The sequence below is a fragment of the Lepidochelys olivacea genome (genome assembly GCF_965140295.1).
Source record: "Lepidochelys olivacea isolate rLepOli2 genome assembly, chromosome: 4".
Taxonomy (NCBI): Eukaryota; Metazoa; Chordata; order Testudines; family Cheloniidae; genus Lepidochelys; species Lepidochelys olivacea.
Window position 1 is genome coordinate 75,609,689 of NC_140414.1, and position 24,697 is coordinate 75,634,385.

Below are 24,697 nucleotides of genomic sequence, written 5' to 3' on the forward strand. Positions count from 1 at the left end.
TCTGCAAAGCCCTTCCTAGGACTGAGAAGCCTTCTTCCCCATGAATTCCAGCTCTCCCCATTTTTAAGAGAGAATTTAAGTCCTTTACAATATATTTATTAGCTTTCTTTTCCCATATTCAACTTATTGCCCCTCTCTTTTTCAGAACCCTTTGACCTATTTGTTATGACTGAGAATTGTCAATATTTGTTTTCAGTTTATTTAAAATTGTTTTATTATATGCAGCCACTTAAGAACTTTGTCAGTGATTGTGCTCTGTAAATAAAATTGTCATTATTACTTTTGTTGCAATTTTTGCTTTGTTACTTATAGCCAAATTGCCGCCGCGGGACATGGACTGCCATCCCATTCTAAATGCTGCCCCAAGCACCTGCTTGGAAAGCTGGTGCCTGGAGCCAGCCCTGTCCAGGACCTGAGCTAACTAGATTAAAGCTATCTTGGGTACATTGACTCATGCTGCAATCACAGTCTAGGCGTGCCCTTACTCATATGGCATCATCACACATTATAGACTTGCAATAAAACTAATGAAATTAGAACAGTATGTTATTTGCATTGCCACAGGAAGTCTGGAGACTTTTAGGGAAATTGTTTTACTACCACAGGTGCTATTTAGTCTTCATACAGCAGCCATGTTTTTGTTACTATTTTGTGACACTCTCTTCTGATCCATTTATAACAAACACAGGTTAGATGTGTCCAAACAGCCAGGGTGGATCTGATTTAAATCAAATTGATTTAAATCATGATTTAAATCACTAGTCAGGAAGACTCAATTTAATTATGGATTTCTATATAAAAGTGCATTCTTGTTGGTTGTTATAACCTTAATACATATTCTTCACAACTCGAAGATTTTTAGAAGGTACACAATATACATTTTTAAAGTGATTTATTTTGAAAACTTTTCAGATTAGTTTTACAGCTATATCAGAAAATGAATGATTGGTTGGTTGGTTATTTCATTTACCAAAGGTAATTGAAGCAGATATTTATGAAGTCATTGGAAGGTGAACTATCTCCAATTAAACAAGTTAATCATTAATATTTGGAGGATTTTCTTGCCATGCTGTATTAGGAGGAGAACATCACCAGACAGACATTTAAATTGTTTTATTTAACTAAAACAGCAACGTTATGTATTCTGGATATTTTTCTTCAACAGCAAACATATAATATTTTAACAAAACAAGCTTATGAATTTTTGAATTTAGTTAAACATTCAAGTTTTTTAAAATCAGGTTTGTTTTTGTTAAAATTGTTTTAACTAAAAAAATTAAATGAAATATTTAAAAAATAATAAAAATTAAATTGACTGTGTCAGCCAGATCAACATGAGAAACTTAAAATACTGGCTTCTGCAGCTAACTCAGTGGTCTTCACCTTCATTTTCCTGTTTTTTCATAATCTGGAAAAGAAAAACAAGCTTTCCTGCTTTTTCAGGTCCCAAACAATTTCTCAATTTGGAATGAATTAGTCCAAAGGAAGAAAATATTCTTTCTACACAGGCAGAAGAAGCTACTGCTATTAAAAGTGAGATTATCACTTCAAAAGTCTCTGAATCCAAGTGCTTTAGTGCCTTCCACCGGTTCACTGGTGTGACTTTCTTTAAAACATCACCAGCAAATTTATGTTTCTTGAATGATTCTTATTCCCAAACTGGGTCTCTTTTATGGCCTGCTGCCATTATAGGTTTTCCCTTCTAGTGAGAGAATGGTATGGTAGATCTCAAATCAATAAAGGCTACACTCAGAAAGACCTCAAAACTTCTGGAATATGCTGTTCAAACAGTTCCACTTTTGTTTCTACTGCCTGTCCCTCCCGTCTCACATTTATCTCCAGGCTTCTTCTCCTTGTCCAGATCTATTCCACCCCCAACAATCTTTTGATTCTTTGAATTTTTTGAAACTTTGCACTTTTAGAGAGAGATAAGGGATTGACTCTGTGTTCACAAATTTGCAGAGGGAAAATAGGGTTGAGGTCTGTTATTTCTCACCTCTATATATTATTTATTTATTTAAAATTTTTTTTGCTGTTAACAAGCATGTTATCTCTTGAGAGACAAATCCAGTTTGAGAACTGCAAAACTAAGTATCTCTGATGGTATCTTCTAGACTGAGCACTGAGTTCCATTGGGTAGATAGAAAGATTAACCTTAATTATCTATACAGAAGCCCCTGGAACCCCATAAGAATAGGTCCCTAATCCATGAACTATTGGAACTCATTTACAAAACTTTTCTTAAACATTACATGAATATATTGTCTCATACTATAGAATTAGAATTAATAATCCCTATTCCATGATGAGATATCTTTGAGCTATAATGTATCTTAATTAAAACTATCTTTAGATAGTTTTTTTCCTACAAAAGCATTTTATCAAAAAAATTGATTTAAATAAAAAAATCCATTTTTTAAAATCATTGATCTTTATCCACCCTGCAAACACCAGATTTAGTCATAAATATATTGTCATCCATGTCTGTGCCTCTATTTTTTATCATGCTGTCTAAGCATGTTTGTATCATTGCATTCAGGAAAAAAAATTCCATGCAGCCATCACATAGTGCTTTAGCAGAGTAAAGAGTTCCTGAAGAATTTAACCAAGAACAGCATTATCAGTTTGTTAGGAACTGTACTCAGGGATAGCCTACATTACAGAGAGATGAGAGGAAAGAGGACCAGCCAATTTGATTACACAGATATGGTAAGGGATCCATTTGCACTGGGGGAAAAAAGGTGTGCTGAACTGTTTTCTGAGAATAAACTCTCTTAATTTAAGTCCCTGGCAGCGTTGTCACACTGCCAGGTGCTAGTTACCAACATATAGGTATTGTTATGGCAGAAGTCACCAGATGGTACTGATAAATTTAGGTTAGAAGCTCTTTTTTCTTAGCATGAGAGCAAGTTTTTAGTCTTGGAAGAAAAGGCCACATTATAAGTTTTGTTATGCAGATTCTTTAGGGAGATCTATGGTGAGCAGCAAAGGAGTTTACTCTCTGCCTTAATCTCACTAACTAGAATAAATTCTTGAGGTGGGGTTGTTTTTAGAGTTCAAGCACTGGTATTTGGGCTGAGATACTTGAAAGAGGGGCTGGCCTTTGTGCTGCTTGTGACCTCCTCAGTTCAAGGACTGGACTGTATGTGTAAAATAAACCAGTTGCACTAAGAATATACTCAGATTCCATGTCATTGATTTCTCCTCCAATGAAAAGCTGACCTGTAAGGTCCCATCCTCTGCTGCCACTGAGCATAGAGGCAACAACAGTATTATGGTCTTGCACTAAAGAGACCATAGTTAAGGTTGCAAAATAATTTTCTGTTTTACAGAGTCTGTACCTCAGTGCGTCACCTGCGTTAGGAACCCTCTTTTGTAAACATGCCATGGGAAATTTGAACCAGATTTCAGCCACTAATTAACATGTGTGGAATAATCCCTCATACATAGTTTGTGTTTGTATGTTGGGTTTTTAGGAAATTTGAGAAAACTGGAACACTGGAAAAGCTTGATTCTCTCTCCCATTCCCCCCCTCCCCCGATTCACTGGCTACTGCTGCTGCCTGAGCAGTGACATTGTGACATCAGAACTAGTCAGCCACTTATCACTCCCTCCCCCTCCAGTTCCATTTCATACTTGAGAAGAGTGCCCTGGTTGTCATGGCAACAGCTGCCTTTGATTATTGATTTCCTTCAGGTACTGGAACATTCTCACAGAGAAGGGTAGATAGAAAGCTGACTGGGTTTGGACAAGCTCCTGCGATGCTCCTTTAGGTTTGTACTGGGGTAAATGACACTGTTTCTTTTCAAAGGATAATCGTTACTGTCCTCAAAAAGGGTTACATGGAAATAAGAAACAATTTACATGACAAGGAGGTGGCATTTTGTAAGTGTTGCTTACAAATGGGAGGGGAATGACTTTCTGAATTTACCTTTTAAATAGGCAGGGAATTTTAGCTATAAGTCCCTACTTAGTGTTGTTACACAGTTAAAAACAGTGTCATTTATAAGTTGCGGGGAAACAAAGTTGCATTAAAAAAAACAAATGTGTTTCATTTGATGGCACTTTAATTTATTAACTTTCAACATATTGGTCAACACGGCAGTGAGTGGTGAAATATGGAGCATCACAAAGATAAACAATGGCAAAAAATACACTGAAGACCAGAATTGTGTAAGTCCTTTATTCTTTAAATGGGCAAAGATATAGAAAATATTTTCTTTCTATTAAAAAAACTAAGGAAATCCATAAACAAGAAACTTGGTTTAACCTTAGTCAAGCTTGTTCTCATCAATGAATGAAACTGTAAAAATTAGGAAATACAAAGTTAAGGATTGAAAGGTTGCAAAGTCATGCATTCTCAAGTTGCCCAGAAAGCTTAATTCAGCCTCCTTGTATGAATGCTTTTTGATACAGTCTTTAATTACATGCAGAAGTGTCTATCTGTGAAAAGTTTGGTGTAAATGACTTGCCCAGCCTCACATAAGAACTCAGTGGCAGTGGCCGAATCCTAGACTTAATGGTAGTATTCAACTGCCCTAATGACAAGACCATCCTTTCTCTTCCTGCAGACTCCTGCCTCCTTCACTACAAACCTTCCGCTTCTGCAACAAATGAAGCAGACAACAGAGTCCTTCACTACAGAGTCCCAATTCATCCTCAGAGCACATTTGTCCTCTGCTTTGTATGAGCTAGGTATCCTGTGTGATAATAATAATAATTAATAATAAATAATGGATCATGTAATTAGAGTTTGTACCATAATGCATACCACAGAAGGGGAGAAAATTAAGACTGAATGAGCAGTGTTCATTCTGTCATTTCCTAATTTGAGAGTACTCAACTTTCCAACATTTAATTCTTTTTATTCCTTAGCTTTATTTTCTATGCTTTTGTTTATTCATTAAGGGTTCTCAAACTTCATTGCACTGTGACCCCCACCTGACAACAAAAATTACTACATGACCCTAGGAGTGGGGACCAAAGCCTGAGCCCACCTGAGCCCTGCTGCCCCAGGCAGGGGGCCAAAGCCCAAGCCTCATCACCCCAGGCAGGGGGGCCAAAGCCCAAGGGCTTTAGCCCCAAGGAGGGGTGGCCTGTAACCTAAGCCCTGCCTCCCAGAGCTGACGTCCTCAGTCCCGGGCAATGGGGCTCAGGCTTTGGCTTTGGCTTTGGGTGGTGGGGCTGAGGCTTTGGCCCCGGGCCCCAGCAAGTCTAGCTCCACCCCTGGTGACCCCACTTGGGGTCCCAACCCACAGTTTGAGAACCGCTGCACCTTAACTAATGGAACTTGAAGTTTTTTGGTTTCGAATTAATTATTATATATGGACGCAGACCATGTTTAGAGCCAGCCATGCCACTAACTAGTTAAAAACTCAATTAAAAGTTATAGTGTAGATGAGGTGAAAATCTTACATCTTAACAGAGCTGTAAATGGATTCAAGCACTGTTGCATTTATGGTATGATCAATGTAAATTCGAAACGGGAGAGAGAGATAAAGTGAGGGAAAGACTGCACCTACTTTTTAAAAAGGAATTGATAGCCCAATATGCTTTTTCAAAATGAAATAGCTCTGCTATAGCACTTGTTCATGTTAAATACAGAACCCAGTTTTTAAGTAATGTGATGGGTAAGCATTGCACGTGGTGATAAGTGGTTGCAGGATTGGACCCTTGTATTGGACCTACAGTTTGCAAGTCTTGGCTCCAATCCTGCAATCGTCTATACATGTGCTTACCTTTACGCACATGAGCAGTGCCATTGGCTTCAACAAGATGAGAGAGACAAGGTGGGTGAGGTAATTTCTTTCCTTGGATCAATTTCTGTTGGTGAAAGAGACAAGTTTTCAAGTTTACACAGAGCTGTGTAAGCTCAAAAGCTTGTGTCTTTCACCAGCAGAGGTTGGCCCAATAAAAAATTACCTCATCTACCTTGTCTCTCCAATATTCTGGGACCAATACAGCTACCACAACACTGCAAACTACTGGGGAAAATCTCAGTGAATCCACTGATAGATATTACTTCATATACTGCATCTCTAGTTAAAAGAAATGGGTTGTAGATATGAAGATAAAAAGAAACATACCAAATTAACCAAAATAAAAATGAAGTATATGAATGTTAGAAAGTTACAGGTGCATTTTTGGACAGAAAACTCAGACAAAATTTTCACTAAAGTCTGTAATCAGGCAAAACGTCTTCCTGGGCAAGGTCAGTATGAGAACGTAGAACTGTGATCGTTTAGCACACTACAGAGCAATATAATGCTATATATATCAACTATATTTTCATTGTGCAACTTGTTTCGTTTGTTGGTAAATGTATGAGATTTTCATCAGTATCGTTTCTGAGTGATAACTATTACAATAGTAAATTGGTTTGTCTTCTGATGATAGGGCCACATTATTAGTAGTAAGATATATTGCCAGTCTTGAAATGGACATTTATCTTCCACCAACAACTTATCTCTAATCACATATCTAAATTCAGTATAATATTTTTCTCGTTAGAATATTTTGTTTTCATATGTATCTCTATAACATATATTGACTAATTTACAACTATTTTAATACAAAACCTTTTTTTTTCAATTTAATGTGGTAAAAATAAAAAACAAATGTTAAGATGAAACTCCTTACAAGGAACTTTAAAAAAAAAAAAACAACCCTGTAAATCAAACCACAGACTGTACTTTCTATTTCTGGTGAATGGAGGCACTTTGATTGTGAACAAGTGTCGGATTTATAATTCCTGAATAATGTAAAACAGACTGAAATCCTTTCTAGAATACAACAAAAATGGAACATTTCAACATTAATTTCCTTGAGTTTCTAAGCACCAAGTACACAGAACTTGTTGTGGCTTCCAGGGCTAACGTCCTTTCTGCTGGAATTCCAGATAGTGGCAGTCTGCTGAAATATGAGTTCAGTTACCAAATATAGATGAGTGCGGTAAGAATACATAGTCACAGAGGACAGATGTAATTCATAGGCCACAGTCGCCTCAATGCTTACTCAGGACCAAGCAATCATTTTTGAATAGTTAAAGCAACTTTCAGCTTTCTTAAGCGAAGAAGAAAAAAGAAGCCTTTCCTGAAATTAATTATATGTGAGACTCTTCAAACTGGCCTAACAAATATAAGGTCTGTATTTTTTTGTTTGTTTTGTGAATTCAATTAATTATTCTCAGGGAATAATAGCCCAGGGCTTCAAAATCCATAGCAAAATAAGTATTTATTGGTTTTTGAAACACCATTAGAAATTTTCCTTAAACTCTGTTACTCATTTGAGTGGGCTTGATTTTATTTTGATTTTTTTAATCTGTGATTTTTCTTAACACAATTTTCACAAATTTTAAAGATGTTTGTATTTTTCCTTAGTATTTCTCTTTTCATTACAATGAGAAAATGAGATCTGTAAAATTATTTTCCATGGTACTCTGTACCTTAATATTTATTCATTTAATGCTTTAAAACTGATGAATTATTCATGTATTTTCTAAAAGTGTAAAAATTATTGCCACTGTAATAAAATAGATTTTTAATTAATTATTTTACCATGTTAATGGGTATAGTATCTGTGATTTTATATGACAAGATAAATATCAAATTGTACCATGGAAATAATTTGTGCATAATATATTTTCTGTAAAGTTAAACATTCCAAATAATATATATGCAAAATTTTTATTTTCCATGTTGTCTTTAAAAAATACAGTGCATTAATAATGGTGAATATACTCATTAGCTAGAAGTGCAAAGCACCATTATAAATATTCTGTTGTATAACCAATAGATGCTAGAAATAGAATTAGATATTTTAATTATGATCTTATGTGCTATTTGATAGGGTTAGTGTTATTTTAACTTCATTTAGCTGTGACTTAAACAAGCAAGTTGCTCTAAAGGAAATTTTGGATTCCCTGGATTACAGTGGATTTATACATTACAATATAAGTTTTAAAAGTGTCTTTTAGACCAAAATGTTCAAACTTAGATGCCTAAAGAGAGACATACGAATCCATATTTAGGCACCAAAATAAGTAGCCAGATTTTTCAGAAATGCTAAGAACCTGTAGTTCTCATTGAGGTACTCAGCACCTCTGAAAATCTAGCCAATTATTTAGATACCTCAATATGGATTTAGATGCCTAACTTTAGGCATCATACTTTGAAAATTATGACCTTCAGTCATCTGTAAACCATTGTTTTTATCTAATAAGATACATAATGATATAAGCTCAAATAATTGTAGCATGTGTTCACAATATATTCATTTTACTAGAAACTAACCATTCTCTGTTATGCTGAGCAGCAAAGGGCCAAATTCTGCCCTGAGCTATATCCCAGTGAGACAACAGAATAGCATAGGGTGAAAGTCAGGACAGTTTAACTTATTTTGTAACATTTCACATTGAGATATAAGCTACAGTATGAAGAAGAAACAGTGTGAATCAGATTTGTGTAAAGATATGCTTGTGATGCACAATATGACTTAAAGCAATACATTATCCATACACAGTAGCATATTTATTCATTTGAATATGAAGTTTAAAAAAATTACTAAGTATTCCAGAAACACAAATTCTCCAGATTTGACTCTTGATTCCCTGGCATTCATCCAGCTGCCGTAACAGCTGAGCATCTAGATCAGGTTGGGTTCATTTTCTAAAATTGCTAAATTGTAGCCAGTTATGTTGTACATACTTTTTTAGATTTTGTTGACAATATATTGGCATGATTGCTAGATTTGTTCCCCTGTAAATGCGAATAAAGGCAAAGAGACCACCTAATTAAAGCAAGGACTACCCCATCAACCTACTCTATAAAACTATGCTTCAAATGTTGAACCATAAAACAAACTCTTTAGCTTCCCTGTACTTGTATGTGCTTGGTTGTAATCCACTGGCAGAGCACACAGAAAAAAAGAGATATCAAGAAAGGCATATACTAGTCCAAGAATTCAATCAGTCAATCAGCTAATGATTATTTGCTGAGTAAGCCTCAGTGAAGTAACTAGAAGTAATTGGAGTGTTCATGAGCCAGTGTAAAATACATCAGAGTGCATCTCATGACTATCGAGCCAGCTAGCACTGAGGAAATGGAATAGGGCATACTGTGAACATGGAAACTTTTAAGCAATCTAGTTACAAGAAATTAAACTCCCATGGAAATGAGAATATATATATATATATGGTCATGACAATCAGGGATATTTAAATCACTGTTGTTCAGCTGAATTAATATTCAGAAGAAGGAGTTATCGTTTTTGGAGCCAAGTTGTCACCAATGTAGCATCCAGGAAACCAAACAAGCTTCAACTCATGGAACTTCTTGCATATCATTCCATTTGGGGAACTGGGTTTATTCTGCCACCACAGAACAAGCAAGGAATGAGATGCTTAAAAATGCTGTAGAAAAACTGAGGAGGGTTATAGACAATTTTATCTTTGTGCAGAAGCTGCTTGATACAAAATGACTTGTAAGATGTATGCATCACACTCCCTTCAATGTTGCTTTACAGTGTTTATAGTTTATGGTAGTCTGATATTCTATTAATTTAAATTATCACTGTATATAATAACGCTACCAAGGAACATGCATGTTCCAACAGCAGTGAAGGAAATGAAATATTAACAACTAGAAGAAGATCATAAATAACATAATTAATAATAATTTTATATTATTAACTAGGAGAAAGCATGGCAATTCTAATCAATGGAATTCTAGGGACCCCATTCATTCAGATTCTAACAATACTAATACTAATAATTTGCTTAAATCATTTCAATGATCTCTTATTGTGATTTAATGTTGCAATATGTTATGATTTTGAAGGCAATTTTGTGGGGAGAGAAATGCAGGTACATCATGGAAATGATCATGAACCTAAACATATAATAATAGAATGGGTAAGATTAATAGGAACCAATAAATCACTGAAAATCATTTGGAGGAGATGAGATTGTGCTAGCCAACATGCAGGGGAAAAACAAAACAAAACCCTTACAAATTCATAACAGGACTGCATGTAGAGGACCCACTCCTAAAACACTTACTTTATAACAAGCTGCTCTTGCTCAGTGTCAGTCAGGCCTATTCTAACTCAAAGTGAATGATCGTGCTACAAATAATTCTTACATCATTAGGATTTGACTTTTTCATGCCTGCTCTTGTATCATGTCCTTTGTAAATAATGAATCTACAGTTATATGACAAAAGTGTTTGTTTTATTGTCACACTCCTTATGTGCATTTTCTTCCAGCATGCAAGACAGAAGGCATGAGCAGGTGGTGTCTCTACCCTTAATGCTGAAGGAGGCTTACTCAGCAGAGAAAAGAGCCCACGAGGGTTACTCTGAAAACATGTCAGAGGCTTCCTCCTTTCATGACTTTTTTTATGATTCCCTATCAGGCATACAGGATGGAGAGGTTTCAAATGAGCTATCTGCATTTCTCAGCAAGGAGGAGATAAGTAAAAGCCTTGACCTTGCCAGAGAAGCTATTGCTAATTCAGTGAAGGAGAATGAGAATGTAGAACAGGGGTTCACTCATCATTTCAACACTTCTCCAAACTCATCAGAATATGCTTCTTCTAGGAAGGCCAAAGACCACGAACAAGATGTTTTGGGGAGGCTTCAGGTGAGCAGTCCAAATTCACTATTCAGCACAGCTCAAACTCTCCCAGAGCAACAGAAACAGCAACCACCCATGTCCCCTCAGGCAGCAAGCAGCATTTGCACTGTCCCTGAGAGGCAAGGCAGCATCTCGCCCTCACTAACGGCTAGCCCCAGCTTTATTCGGAGTCTAAGAAATGCAGAGAGATGTAGTCCAAATACGCAAAAGACAAGCCCAAAAACCAAATCGATGTCCCAGGGAGATGCTCCTTTCAGGAACAAGCTGTGTGACAAGGCTGCCATGTTCATTGAAGAACTTTCTTCCATATTTAGAGAAGCAGCAAAGGCAAGAGGCAGGAGTCCCAGTGGGGACTCCTCTTCTCCAGACAGTGGATACCTGTCTCCTAAAAAGAAACAGTCAGCCATGATAAATGCTTCAGTGAATCCGAGCCCTGTCAAAGCATATCCAGAGACGAAACCTGAAGCAAAGTTACCTGAGACTCACCACAATGGAGAGCCCTTCCCTGACAGGCAGAATGTCATTCAAGAAAGTGGAACTGCCTTCCACCATGAGCTCACCAATCCGAGTAGCTATCAGTCTTCAGCTCCTCGATTTACCCAGAAACTCAGGAGCCAGGAAGTGGCTGAAGGAAGCAAGGTGCTGCTGGAGTGCAGAGTGGCTGGAAACCCAACACCTCATGTCAGGTAGGTGCATGGCAGTTTAAAATGGTCACAGGCAATGGCTGATATATTCTAATTTTAGTTTTGTGGAAGGGTATCACCAAGGACCTGCTCATGGGTAATGAACAAGAAAATTCTAACAGTGCGTGCTGACAGCCAACTGGTTTTACTAATAAATACATGAAGTGACAGATTCTACCACCATTACCTTGGTGGTTCCTTACTCCACAAATATTTCCATTGACTTCTACTTGCAGAAAAATGTTCTATTCAGTCCAAGTAAGGGTGACAGAACCAGGCCTAAAACTGGCTTCAATAGGACTACTTATGAGACTAGTGAGTAAAGGGGTTCACAATCTGGTCCTTAAATGCTTTAGTCACAAAGACTGTAATAAGTGTATATATTGCATTTCTCTCAATCAGTCAGTACATTGGATAAATAACCTGAAAAAACTTTCTAATAATTTTCTCACCTCCAGCCAGAAGTCTTTCAGGTTGAGACATTCTCAAAAGATATCAAGATGGTCCCTGTATCAAAACATTTCCTCCAGTATGTCATTGGAATTTTGAGCCTATATTATTTTGCTTGGTGGGCATACTGAAATATCTACTGTAATAACAATTTTCACAGTGTTCTTAATTGTTAAATCATAGTTGTTAGCTATTATTATGAGAGTTCTAAATTTTACATTTCTAAAAGCTATAAACACAATTATTAAGGGAACTAAGCAACATCTGAAAGGTACTGAGAGCTTTCAAATCCTTTTGAAGCCAATGGAAGTTGAGGGCAATTGCAACTTGCAGACCTGGGCATTTCCTGGAAAGGTGTCTGCCAATATTTTGTCTTTGAGTCAGAACTTAAATCAGATGTTTTCTTACGCATCTTTAACAAGAAAAAAAACTGACAGATCAAAGCAATTATTTTGCAAAGCAACATGTTTTTGACATGATTTTAACACAATTATTCATTAAAGTACTTCAAAGCAGCTGTACTTCCTTAAATTGAAAAGCAAGTGAGAATGAATAGTCTAAAAATAGCAGACCTTAATATGGAAGGGAATGTGAAAAGGTTTGACACCAGAAAACAAGCTTAGTCTTTAATTGATTTATTTTGGCTTGATTAGAAAGAACTGATAGTTAAGTTCTATACTACATTAATGTACAAGAGTGAAATAGGTCATACAGATACACTGAACATTTCTACTGAGTTGACTATTTTTACCAGTTCTAGCCGAACACTTCAGAATTATAAAATATAAGTATAGGCACCTACCCTATGCTATGGGTACCTATGGGCACAGTTCCTGGACTAGGGTGTATGAGGTGCTTATGAGAAACTAAATCATGCTCCTTTGTGGGAATCCTATAGAAACAGTGGCTTTTTCCTTTAATGTGAATGGAATGGTGATTTGAGATGGGGGGAAGATTCAGAAGATGTGCCCCACCTTGCAATAACATTTTATTTTCGATGCCAATAAAATTCTTCACTGGGGCTTATTGTAATCTTATCCACTTTACTGAAGAGGTCACTCTATCACAAGTCAGGCAATGAGAATTTTGACAAAATTTCTCTTTAGTGAATAACACCAGGGGGCAGTATAAAGCAGTTTCAATATATTTATTTAGTTAACAAATACATTTCAGGGTGAACCATGAAAGCGGTACTATTATCCAGTCAGTTATTAAGAATTTGTTGTTAGACACAGGTGACAACAAAGATTTGAACCCTCTCAGACTATGTGGAAGTTTGGACCTAGACCCAGAGTCCATCTCCAAATCTTGTCCAGGTTTTTATTTATTAAAACAAATCACAAGTTGAATTTTAAGTCTCTATTTTAAGAGAAATCACAGCTATTATACTGTAAGACTATCTAACATTAGCATAGCCTGGTTCATTAAGAAGGCTTCCAAAGAACTGTACATTGTGCACATAAGAATCACTTCATCACCATTCTTCCTCCCTCCAACACTGAAAATCAGCCATCTTCAGGATGGAACTGTGTAACAACATCACACAGTAGTTCAACACAGGAAGGAAAAAATAATGTATCCAGATGAAATTGCAGAAGTAAATTGGAGTAGGCAAAACATGCAATCGCTGCACTTAAAATGTTTCTACCATTTTCAGAGATATTTCTGCACCTGTGTGTGAGAGAAAATATAATGTATATAGGCCCAGATTTTTATAAATGAATGATAAATGAAGTTAGTCTTTCTAATCCATATTTAAGTACCTAAATAAGTGGCCTGATTTTCTAAAGTGCTACACATCCTGCTGATCACATTCAATGGGAATTTCTGGGTATGTGTTACCTTTGAAAACCAGGTCACTTATTTGCGACCTAAATATATGGATTGGTGAAGCCTCACTTTGGACACCCTTATTTCCAAAATCTTGAACATTAGGGGGAATAATGGTAGAACCAGTGAAAATGTTCATACCCATAAAAACTAAGCATGCCAACTATATGAAACTAAAGATGCCCATTAAACAGAAATTTGGCCATAACACCAGGGCCAAACAGTAATATTTGTATGGTAAGTGCTATCAATCTTTAGTGACTAAGAGTGTTCAGAATCTTGGTTTTATATCTCATGTGAAAGGCAGCAAAACCAATAGTATAATATCCCCTAAAACAGTGGTGCTCCCACTTTCTCAGTTGTGTCTTTTAAAACCCCAGAAAGTTTGTTACTGATGCTGAAATTATAGCAAAGTTTTTTTTTCATATACACATATCTTACTATTGCTGTAACTACCATAGATTTACTCAGATTTTTTTCTTTTTTTAAGAAAGAACTTTTCTGCTAAAATTAACCTTAATGCTCCTCTGTCTTCCTAGAGCCTGTTAGTGTAGTATATTTGATGTCTAAAATATGTAAATTTTTTTTACTTCTAATATCATAGTGTTTTTACTAGGAAATAGCATATAAAATGTACTTCATTGGCTTAAGAGAAATTACTTAAAATACAATCTACTTCACCACATGATTATAAATACCTGTCTGTTGTTAGAACTATGAGGTAGGTAACAATTCTCTTGAATCATGTAACTTTTCTTTTATATACAGAGAAATATTCTTAAAATACCCTGTATTGATGTTTTGGTTTTGCTGTGTTCAAGGATTTAGCCATTAGCACTATTACTCCAGACTTCTGCACTTGTATTGTTGTTACCTGTGTCTATACTTCTACTGTCCTCTTTGTAATTTTTTTTTTATCTGAATAGGCATTCCTTTAGTCAGGGTTATGCCAAAGCTAAAGCCCTAAGGAAAGGGAGGGTGTTTAAATAGAGGACTAGTTATCTAACTTGTATTCCTTCATTATCTCCCACAAGTTCTGTCTTTTGTTAAATTGCTGCGGTAGCAAAGTACTCCTCGTATGTAAGTGTTTTGGGGGTAGAGGCATTGTCATCTTATAGGTGGGTACTGCACCTACACTATGAATAGTGCTACTAAAATATAAATAATAATACAGGAACTTTTATGTGTATTGCTATGATCCTGATTATAGAGGACGAAACTATAGTAGCCATTTTTAACCTACCAGTATGCCCACTACAGGAAGCGAAAAATTTGTTTCAAATCTGTTTATTAACGGTAGACTGTTATGGCTGTTTTACCTATCCCTAATTAAGATATGCGGTAGCTTATATATAAATGTAATGAAATAATATCCCTGTCCAAAGAGAGATTTCTCTGGATGTTACATCACTTCTTTTCATTTTTTCCTAATTTGCTTTCTTACCCTTTCTCAATCATTTGGCGTTGTTTTGTTTCTGTTGTTTTGCCTTTGATTTATATTCTCCTTTCCTCTGTTGCTTTCTCCTTGTTAAATTCTTTTTGTTAAATTTTAGAAATCAGAGTAGTATCCCTTTCCTATTTCGGTGTCTCTCCCAGTTATCTGTTGTCCTCTTTTTCCTGTTCTGTGCCCTGTATCACAGTTCTCTTTTTCCCTTCTGAAATCCTACTTCACTCCTCATTTGGGATAATGTATTTCTGTGTCTGAACGCGCAGGGAGCACCACTCTTATAGAAATTCTGAGCATCTTTGGGCTGCAACAAGAAAGTTAATATGTATTGAAAAAGCATTCTCAATGGCTGATGTGATTATTTCATCACTTCTCCTGCTTTTTTTATTGGAAAGCATGCTGTGATTGTCACTTCTCCAAACAGTGCTTGGGCAAATGGGTTTTCCTAGCCAACTTGCCTGGGGAGCTCCTTTTGGAGGGGAGGGTTTGCCATGATGCCAATGAGCAAGTGATGCAAATTCTGCCTGCAGTAATTTGTGCTGATATGCCCTGTGGATTTTAGGGTGGATGAGAGATCTGGACGAGATCTCTTCCCACCCAGCATGCGTGCTGAACACCCACATTAGGGATTCTGTGGGATTGGGAAGAATATGCTGGGAGGCAGCACTCCCTTGTGTCCAGGATGGTTCAGATCAGGCTCCCCTCTGCTTGGCTGAAGGATAGAGCAGTGGTCTTCTTTCACTTGTTAGGAAGACGTCTTTGCTTTTAAGAGCCAAGATGGTGTTGAATGGGCATCATGACTGTCTGTTGATATTATTTGTGCATAAGTGCCTGGGAACCGATGCAGTGTGTGAACACCCATTGTCATTGGAGGAAAATGTCTGACTCCACCCCCCCACACACTTTATGGTCAAATTTTACAAATAGTTACACTAGTGATAAACTGGTGTGAGGAGAGTCAGGCCCCTTCAGTGTCATTGGGAAAGGACCCTTCACAGGGACTGGGTGTTGATAATAAGATACTGTATCCTATATAACTTTGGACACCAGTCACTGGTTCAAATGTGGTTTAGTCTGTTCAGGGACCTAGAAACAAGCTTGTATGTGCAAAACCTCTAAAAGTCACTCAGCATCCCTGCCTCTTCTGTCCTTGAACTACTAATTTCACCCATTTCTTGTTCCTCTGGTATATGTTTGAGGGTTGTTTGACAGATGATGCATTTCTGCTGTCCATTATTCTTTCTGCACGCTAAGAGGAGTTCTGTCCTCAGGCAGACTGTCTGTCTAATACCTTTCACTGATCGACCTTTTAAAAAAATACAGAAACTTGTGTTCTACTATGAAATATCACAGTATAAATAAAACAAGTTAGGTGCATAAAGATGGAAGTTATGAGAGACAATATCAAGATAATGGGGCAATTGTTTAAAAAAAAAAACCCTAGGACTGCTGTCTTAAATTGGATTTAGCAGGGAATCCCAGCTCAGTCAGTTTATTGTTCAGCAGCTATTTGTGAATACGAGTTTCTTTGTCCTGATGTATTTCTAATTACATCGTGAATATTCTAAAGATTACTTGATCCACTTCTTTAACAGTTATCCCTTTTTGTCTGCTTCTGTTACAAAATGCAGACCTAAACTTGCTAACGCTCCCAAATAAATAGCATCTTAATTCCTATTTACAAAGGAAATCCAAAGACTAAACAATAATATTATCAAGTACAGTTGTATTTTGAATATTCTGGGCTTGATGCGAAGTGTATGCATCGCCACTCTAATTCTTAAAAACTATTCCTGAAGGGAATGTGAAGAAAATGGGTCTCTTTCTTTGTACAGTAAGTTTATAAGGACACTTTTTTTAAAGTGGCTATGTAAATATTGCGCTTGGCTGAGAGCATAGGCAAACTTTCTCAGATGAGAATGGATCCACTCAAGTCTTCAGCAGATTTTCACTGAACTAATTGCATCCATGTTGCACATTAGCTGGAATAGTGATTATCTACTACAAGGCTGCAGTTTTAAAATCATTATTATTAATAACAAGCTACACTGTAAAAATAGGACTAAGACTCAGCTCTCTGTGTCACTTAGTATTTATCTGAGTGCCTACTTGCATATAAATTCAAAACATGGTCTCTTGTTCTTTCTAGCCCCCTACAAGCTTCTGACCTTAGCCACCTCTTGCCAAAGATTTTGGCAAAAAGGAAATATACTAGTAATCTGACCATCATATGCTAATTTGTTGGAGGTCTTTTTTTTTGTCAGTTCAGTACTGTCAATCAGAAGCCCTATGCAAAATAGAATATTGTGTAGCTTGCAGAGGTGCAAGGGAAAAGTGTATTGGAAGTGGAGGATCTTATCAGTGCTGAGAATATGGGGAAAGGTGGGGGAGTGATGCTTTCGATAAAGAATAGCATTTGGAATCAATATATTTGGCTTCATTGCAGTCATTGCTTATCAGTGTTCAACAAGTATGTAATGCAATTCCAAATCATTTCTAAATAGTTATGTTATAGTGTTTTGTGATATGTTTGCTTACTTGCCTGAAGGTAATACCACATCTTGGATTGTTTAAGAGTATTAGGGGTAATTACAGCAATTTAATAACCTTATTTAGACAGCACATACTTTTGCGGGATACAATGCATTGCTTTATAAATACGAATGCAGTAAATACAATTATCACTTTGAAACTTGACGCTTGAAACATTCTTTGCTGACAGACACAAAGCTGTTTGCCATGTCTGAAATGCACTCTGTAAATGTTTTCATGACAGCATGGAAGTTAATTTTAATGAACTGGACTACAAAACTAAGTAAATGGGATTCTTTGCAAATGTACATAGCTGATGACTGAAAACATTAACTTCAGTTTATTCAATTAAAGCTGACAAGACCTTGGGGGAGGCAGAGCAGGCCATACTCTAATGACTTATAGTAGACCAAGCACAGAAGAAATACTGTTAAATAGCAGTGAAAATTGGGTTTATTTTATTAGTTTTAGAGGCCATCTGGAAAATCTGTTTTTCTTTCTTATAAGAATTTAGTTTGATAGGGCAGTGTTAACTAGACCAAAACTAAGTAGTTTGGTAGCTTTGGGCCAGATTGAGGCCAGTCCTGCAAGCCAGTGCAAGGGGGATTAAAGAGATGAAAGATTCCCCTTTAGTCCCTTTCATCTAGTACATGTACCATAGATAGTGGTGTAAAAGAAATATCATCTCCATGGGTCTTGTGATATTTCTTAAAGCATCCAGAAGCATAGGTCATTGTGTTACCCCCACCTCAGTGAGAGAAAGAGACTTCCTGGTGCTAAACTCGGAGACAGATGTCCCCCAGTCTTTTAGCCACCTCAAGCAAACTTCTCAGGGCTCTGCCAGCCTTTACTTTGTCTCACAGATTAACACTTGGTGTACTTCGGTTCCTGAAATTCCCAGAAGTGTCCCCCTGTAGTGTCCAGCCTCCTATCACTGGACACTCACAATAAGTGCCAAGTCCGTTGCCTCCAAAGTGACAGTGTACTCACAAGCTTACTTGATTCAACTGAGAAGGCACATTCTTCTTAATATCAGAGTGCTGTGCAGTGAAGGAAACCTGCAGCTGGCCTGTACCAGCCAACTTGGGCTCACAGAGGCTCAGGCTATGGGGCTGTTTCATTGCTGTGTCGACTTCTGGTCTCAGGCAGGAGACCAAGCTCTAAGATTCTGTGGGATGGAAGGGTCCTGGAGCTCAGGGTCGTGCCTGAGCCCAGAAGTCTACTTAGCAGTAAAATAGCCCCACAGCCCAAGCCCCATGAGCCTGAGTTGGCCAGCCGCAGGTTTTTCTTTGCTGCGTAGACATACCCTGAGATGACTTTATAGTAAAAGGAGAATAAGTTTAATAAACACTCAATACTCACTTGAATCTGTTAAGAATAATGGATACAGTATTGGTTACAAATACAACATAAGTATAACACACTTCTAAAAGACTAAGGCCTATTAAAAGTTATGCTTTTAGACCTTTATCTAAGATAAGTTTCTCATCTAAAGCAACCTCTGTGTCATCAGCCCTCAGGGCCGGGATCCAACTTTCATGGATGCAAGAAATGCTGTCCTCTTTGTTCCCTCAGTGATGGGAAAAGAAACCCCTTCTTATCCTTCTTGCAGGCCAACAAACCTTCAAAAGGATACATTTCAAAGTGTACCTCCAGAAAAGATCCTCGTTCTCCACTGCTTTGTGCTTTGGTTTGGTGACACTGTGCTGTTTGTGTCTGGTTTGGTGACTCATCCTCCTATTAACTTGTTTTGCCTGTGCTTCCACTGTATTTGGCTTATCCTGACTAATTTACATAAGAGATCCAGGCAGAAAGGTAAATCAGTATTCCTTTGCCTGGGAGAACTTTGTAACTAGGCAGGGTTGATAAACACAGTTTAAACATTTGTAGTACATGTATACAACTTCTTGAATGACACCCATACATATATCTCGTAATGCCTATATGATGTGATATTCTGTTAGCCTTTACAGAGGTGTGAGACAAAGTCAGAAGGCAGCAAGTAGACCTGTTGATTCCATTAATCCACGAAAGAGCCTTCTGGAAGGCAAACACTAAAAATCAAAAGCTACTAAAGCTACTACAACACCTCTGTGAAAACTATTTATATGTGAAATTAAAACTTCCAAAGTTCATTCACTTATTCATTTTTCTGCACAAAAGGCTTGCCCTCAAAAGATGAATAAGTGTGTGGGGGGGGGTGTTTGCTTTTGTTTGTTTTTTTAACCTTCAGATAACTCAAGTGGCTGAGCACAACTGCCTGGAATTCTTTTAAAAAATACACACATTTAGTCATGGAAACTTTAATCCACAAATACACTTCAGAAAAGTTATGAACAATGAAAAGTGGGTTGTATAGAAACTCTTTTGTGACTTTAAATATAATGGTTGCTAATAATTGCTTTAGGATTTCAGACACCAGCACAGCAGTAATTCCAAATTGGATGCAACACAATAACAAACTGTAGCCTTGCATTTTTGAACCCACTGTGTTATTACTTATTACTGTGTTGTTGAGGGTGTTCACACTCATGAACCAGAATCTTGATCAACAAGAACATTCCTTCTAACTTACAGTGCCAAAATTGTCAAAGCAAATAACTGCTGTCTATTCTGAGGGTTGGTATTTAAAATAAAATAAAATCTCATATGTGACATAAGCACTGCATTGTAATATCCATTCATACATGTAGAAAAATACTTTTTAAGAAGCACAGATACTGAATTGATAGCAGACCTCTCACAAAACTGTGAACAGGCACCAATAATACAAGCAGACTGTGCCAGTGGCCAAATATTGCTCTAATATTACAAACATTCTTAGATAAAAACCCTGAACTGGTTTTTACAGCATGTGTGGACTCTTGTATTTGACTTCTTGTGAATTTTTATACAAGCGCATTTTTACAGACATTTTTGTGGGAGACAGTGTTGAATATAACTCATGCTGCTCTGAATTAGATTTGTATGCAGCCATCTTAGAAGCTTTGTGGGTATGGAAGTCATCTAGTTAAGCAGCTGAAATATTACCACATCATCCGGTGACCAATCACAAAATATGACTAGCTAATTAAGAACAGGGAATAATTGATTGAAGTCATAGTGAATAGTTTGCAAGCAATCCATAAGCTGACATATATAGACAAATTGAGTAATTAGCAGATGAGCACTTTTCTGTATACAGACTTTTAATAATTTTTTTTAAATTAATGAGGAATAATTCACCCAGCTCTAGTGAACACTTAAAATTGTATAAATGTGGGGCTTTTCAGATAGGAAAGATTACATACCTATATATCACTGAAGAAGGTATCTTATCTGTTGCCTTAAGAGCTGGATATCCACAAATGCTAATTATGGATCAGATACTGAGAACCTTATGTGCCCTAAATAGCACCTTACTCTGCATTTAAGTAAGGTACTATTCAACATGAGTAAGAGTGGCACAATCTGACCTTGTGTTGCTTTAAAAACTGACATCAGTCTGGTTTCCTGTGGGAAAAGGCAGTGTGTTGAACATTTAAAGTTTTGCTGGTAATTACCAAGTAGAATCACCCATAAAAGTTGTTTTTTCAGCTAGCTGCAGGCCAAAGCAAGTAGATGGTTTTAAAGATCCTTGTGCAGCAAGGCCATTACTGAGATGTTTGTATTAGTTACTAACCCTAATGTACTGCTTCAAATCAAATTAACTTTTAACATCAGGGAACAGTAATCGTGCATTCCTGCAGTGTATGTATGTGCTGATGCCATAAAAATAATTAATACTTTGCAGTACCTTTCATCTGATGATCTGAGTGCTTTATAGAGAGCTTGGGTCATACATTGGCAGCTTTGGTTTGTTTCCTTCTGTTTTATATGGCTATGCTTGTCAGAAGGGGAGGGGAAGATAAGTTGAGAGAAGGCAGTACTCATTGTTACATTTTTGTCCCAGGAACAGTTAAATACCAGTTGAACACCTTGCTTACTACCTGGCAAGCAGCTGAGTAATAACGTTTATACATCATAGAAAATAAAGTTACAGAGCAGGAGCAAGGGGGCCTAGGGGAAATAACTGCCTTGTAGGCGAAACCTGAGACATCTTCACAGGGAGGCTTTTTGAAAATATTTGCCATTTTGGAAAGCTGTGCATGTATTTGCATTTTAATTGTGCCGAACTGAACTTCAGGGCCTGATAATCTATGTTAACTGGTCATGAGGCTCACAATTTGTGGACCTACTGTGTAAAAGACTGTTTAACATACAACCTCAGACTAGTCCACGAGCATTGTGTAAGAGAAGTATGAGATAATTAGTCCAGTATGTAGCTTTTCTTTCTCTATAATGTATAATACTCTGGTGCAGTGGAGAATTCTAATATCAAGAGGCCAGGTATAATGCTAGATGCTGCCACACACACTTATATCTCAGTGTACACTTTCCAGAAGGCTGACTTGAAGGGGAAGAGGGCCTCTTCAGTCAGAAGTGATGCTGTTTTATGATAGGCTTTGCTGCCTCCTGGGAACTAATCTAAATGTCAAGGCATACGTCTCCTCTCAGAATAACAAACTGGACTTGAACCAGCTTTCCCAAGGAAAAAAAAAACAAGAGTGCTAAGAATACCTAAAAACACAGGTATCTGTAAGGGAGGCAAGGTAATAAAGTAAACTCATGTCAAAAAATACCTGTTAAAACAATGTAGAATTCATATATGGTCAAAATATGGCTAGTCAAGCATCTGCAAAATTAATAAAATTGTCTCTTTTGTGTACAAAGGCCAAAAGGTGGATAATGCCAGTAGTGTGCTGAGACCAGGAGTCAGAGTGTTGTGTAAATAGTGGAGAAGAGAGATCCCGATATTCAGTATTTTTCTTCAAATAGAAGCACTTCCAATAATTCCTTTTGTGGAGAAGACCCTTTGTAAATTCAGGATGTCTTACACTGAATAGTAAAGACCATGTATAGCCCTTTAAAGTCAAACTATATCAGATCTCTGATCTCTAAGCCTGACAATCTAACTGAAACTAGGATTTTCCAGTGACAATAGACCACATATTAAAAAATAAATCTCCCTGTCTAGAAGATGTCGGACAATAAAATGCCAACAGTTAAATATGGTATCTAATACTGTTTTATGTTTTCTTCCATTATGAATAGGGTTAAATGGATTGTATCATATCACTTGAAGGTAACAGTTGGCAAATGCTGAGGTTTTTTGACTACTGAAATTCTAAATAATATCTTACAGTAATACTTTAAAATCAGTCTCAAATTTTGAACCTAAATCTCCTGTAACCACGGGGTTGTACTTTATTACGGTTTACCTCAGAAAGGTAAAGTAATAATAAAATAGTGAGAAAAACCTGTATACATGAGATTTTTGCAACAGTTAAGTGCACACTGCAATATAAGAACAGTTTGAAAAATAGTTATAGCATTCCTATATCTTTTTTTTCCCCTGCTGAAGGGGTGGGCATGGGGGGAGCTCTTTGGATCCTTCTTTCTTTTCCTAACTTTTTGAGCCAACTTCTGGCACATATGTCACTGGCTTAGTCATATGTCATATGTCCATCATTCCTCTGGATGATCAGAAATGGAGAGTGAATGCCTGTGAGGCTTGACTGACCCTGCTCTTTAACCAGCTAGAGACTGGTGTTTAATTCTGGGGGAATGCACATACCTTATCCCAGTGGCTCCCAACCTGTGGTCCATGGACCTTTTGAGGTCAACAGACTATCTGTAAGGGGTCTGCAAAAGGTTATCATTACTATAGTACAGTGGCTTTCAACCTGTGGTCTGTGTACTCCGGGGGGTCTGCAGATTATGCCTAAGATTTCCAAAGGGTCTGCACCTCCATTTGAAATTTTTTTGGAGCCAGCAAATGAAAAAGGGTTAGAACCACTGCTTTATCCCCTATGGCTGCCTGCATAGCAAATCTACTGCTCTTGTCCCAGATAGAATAAGGCACTAGAAATCAAACCAGATAATTTTCCATTAGACATTGAGTGCTACTTCTGGCCAAAATAAATTCCTACATTTTGATAGAACTGTATAGCTTCAGTGCTGCTGAAAGATTTAAAAGGAGGGTTACCAAAAAGGACAGAGTTGACATATTGCTGCTCTTACTGACCTAATCAGAGTCCATTTGAGAATCATTATTTTAATCCATTTTACACATTGGTATTACACAGATGTATATAGCTGTTTGATTTTACAGGTCTTCTCTCAAACAAAGGTATTTAAAAGCACCTCAAAGTTAGGTGTCCAAACTCCAGTGCAATTAATTGAAAAGTTCTGCCTTAAATTTTGTAGTAGGTTCAGTAGGTTCACATAAATTTTGTGTCTGAGAGCTGTCGAAAAATTTGGGAGCACAAATCAAGCTAGATAACGTTTGTACAGTATGTACTATCACACTTTATTTGCCAGTTTAAGGTGTTCTGAAAATATGTAATTGACACAACACACAAATGTACACAAAATACGAAAGCAGCAACTATGAGAACTTTCCTTTATTCAGGACAAAATTATAAAAGCCCTACTAACTCTTTGAACAAAAGACATATTCTTGGATTATTCCCATCCCAGTTTTAACACGAATGAGGCAAAATTACCAGAGAGCTTGTTTTTACTTGCTTTGCTTTTATTTTGTGTGGATCTGAAATGTGAACACTTGCCAAATTAGAGACAGTTAGCTCAGTGTGATCAAGCCAAAATAACAGTAATAGTTAATATAAAACACGTAGCTTGTACACTAGAATGTAATGTTTAAAACTGAATTATTCTTATAATGGTTATCAGTTTTTTTACATTTCCCTCATCTTCTTTGAGAATATAATATCAGTGGTGCGTTTTTCCATATATCAGATACCTTTTATGGACACCGGCATAATATCCAATTGCTTAAGCCAATCGCAGAGTTGATGTATAAGGTAGTGCCAGTTAGGCAGTGTTAAACGTCCTTGGTCTCTTAATGTGTAAAATAATCTAAACTGATGTAATTTACATGCCAAATAGCTGGAAGAAAGCTTTAATTTAAAATAACCCCTTCATTCCCTGCTTTACACACTGCAGAGCAGAACAAAGATGAAAATTAAAGTACAATAATGGGATAGTAATGGGGAAAATAAATACAAAGTACTCTGTGTA

The 24,697-nt window shown here is 37.0% G+C and overlaps 1 protein-coding gene across 1 annotated transcript in view; it reads left to right on the forward strand.

Moving 5' to 3' along the window:
• Positions 1 to 7,065: 7,065 nt before the first annotated feature.
• PALLD (palladin, cytoskeletal associated protein) overlaps positions 7,066 to 24,697 on the forward strand; it is a 358,590-nt gene continuing 340,958 nt past the window's right edge. The window contains exons 1-2 of the mRNA XM_084626104.1: positions 7,066 to 7,142; positions 10,264 to 11,319. Coding sequence (XP_084482230.1) covers positions 10,265 to 11,319 — 1,055 coding nt within the window. The 5' untranslated portion in view covers positions 7,066 to 7,142; position 10,264. The remainder of the gene's footprint in view (positions 7,143 to 10,263; positions 11,320 to 24,697) is intronic.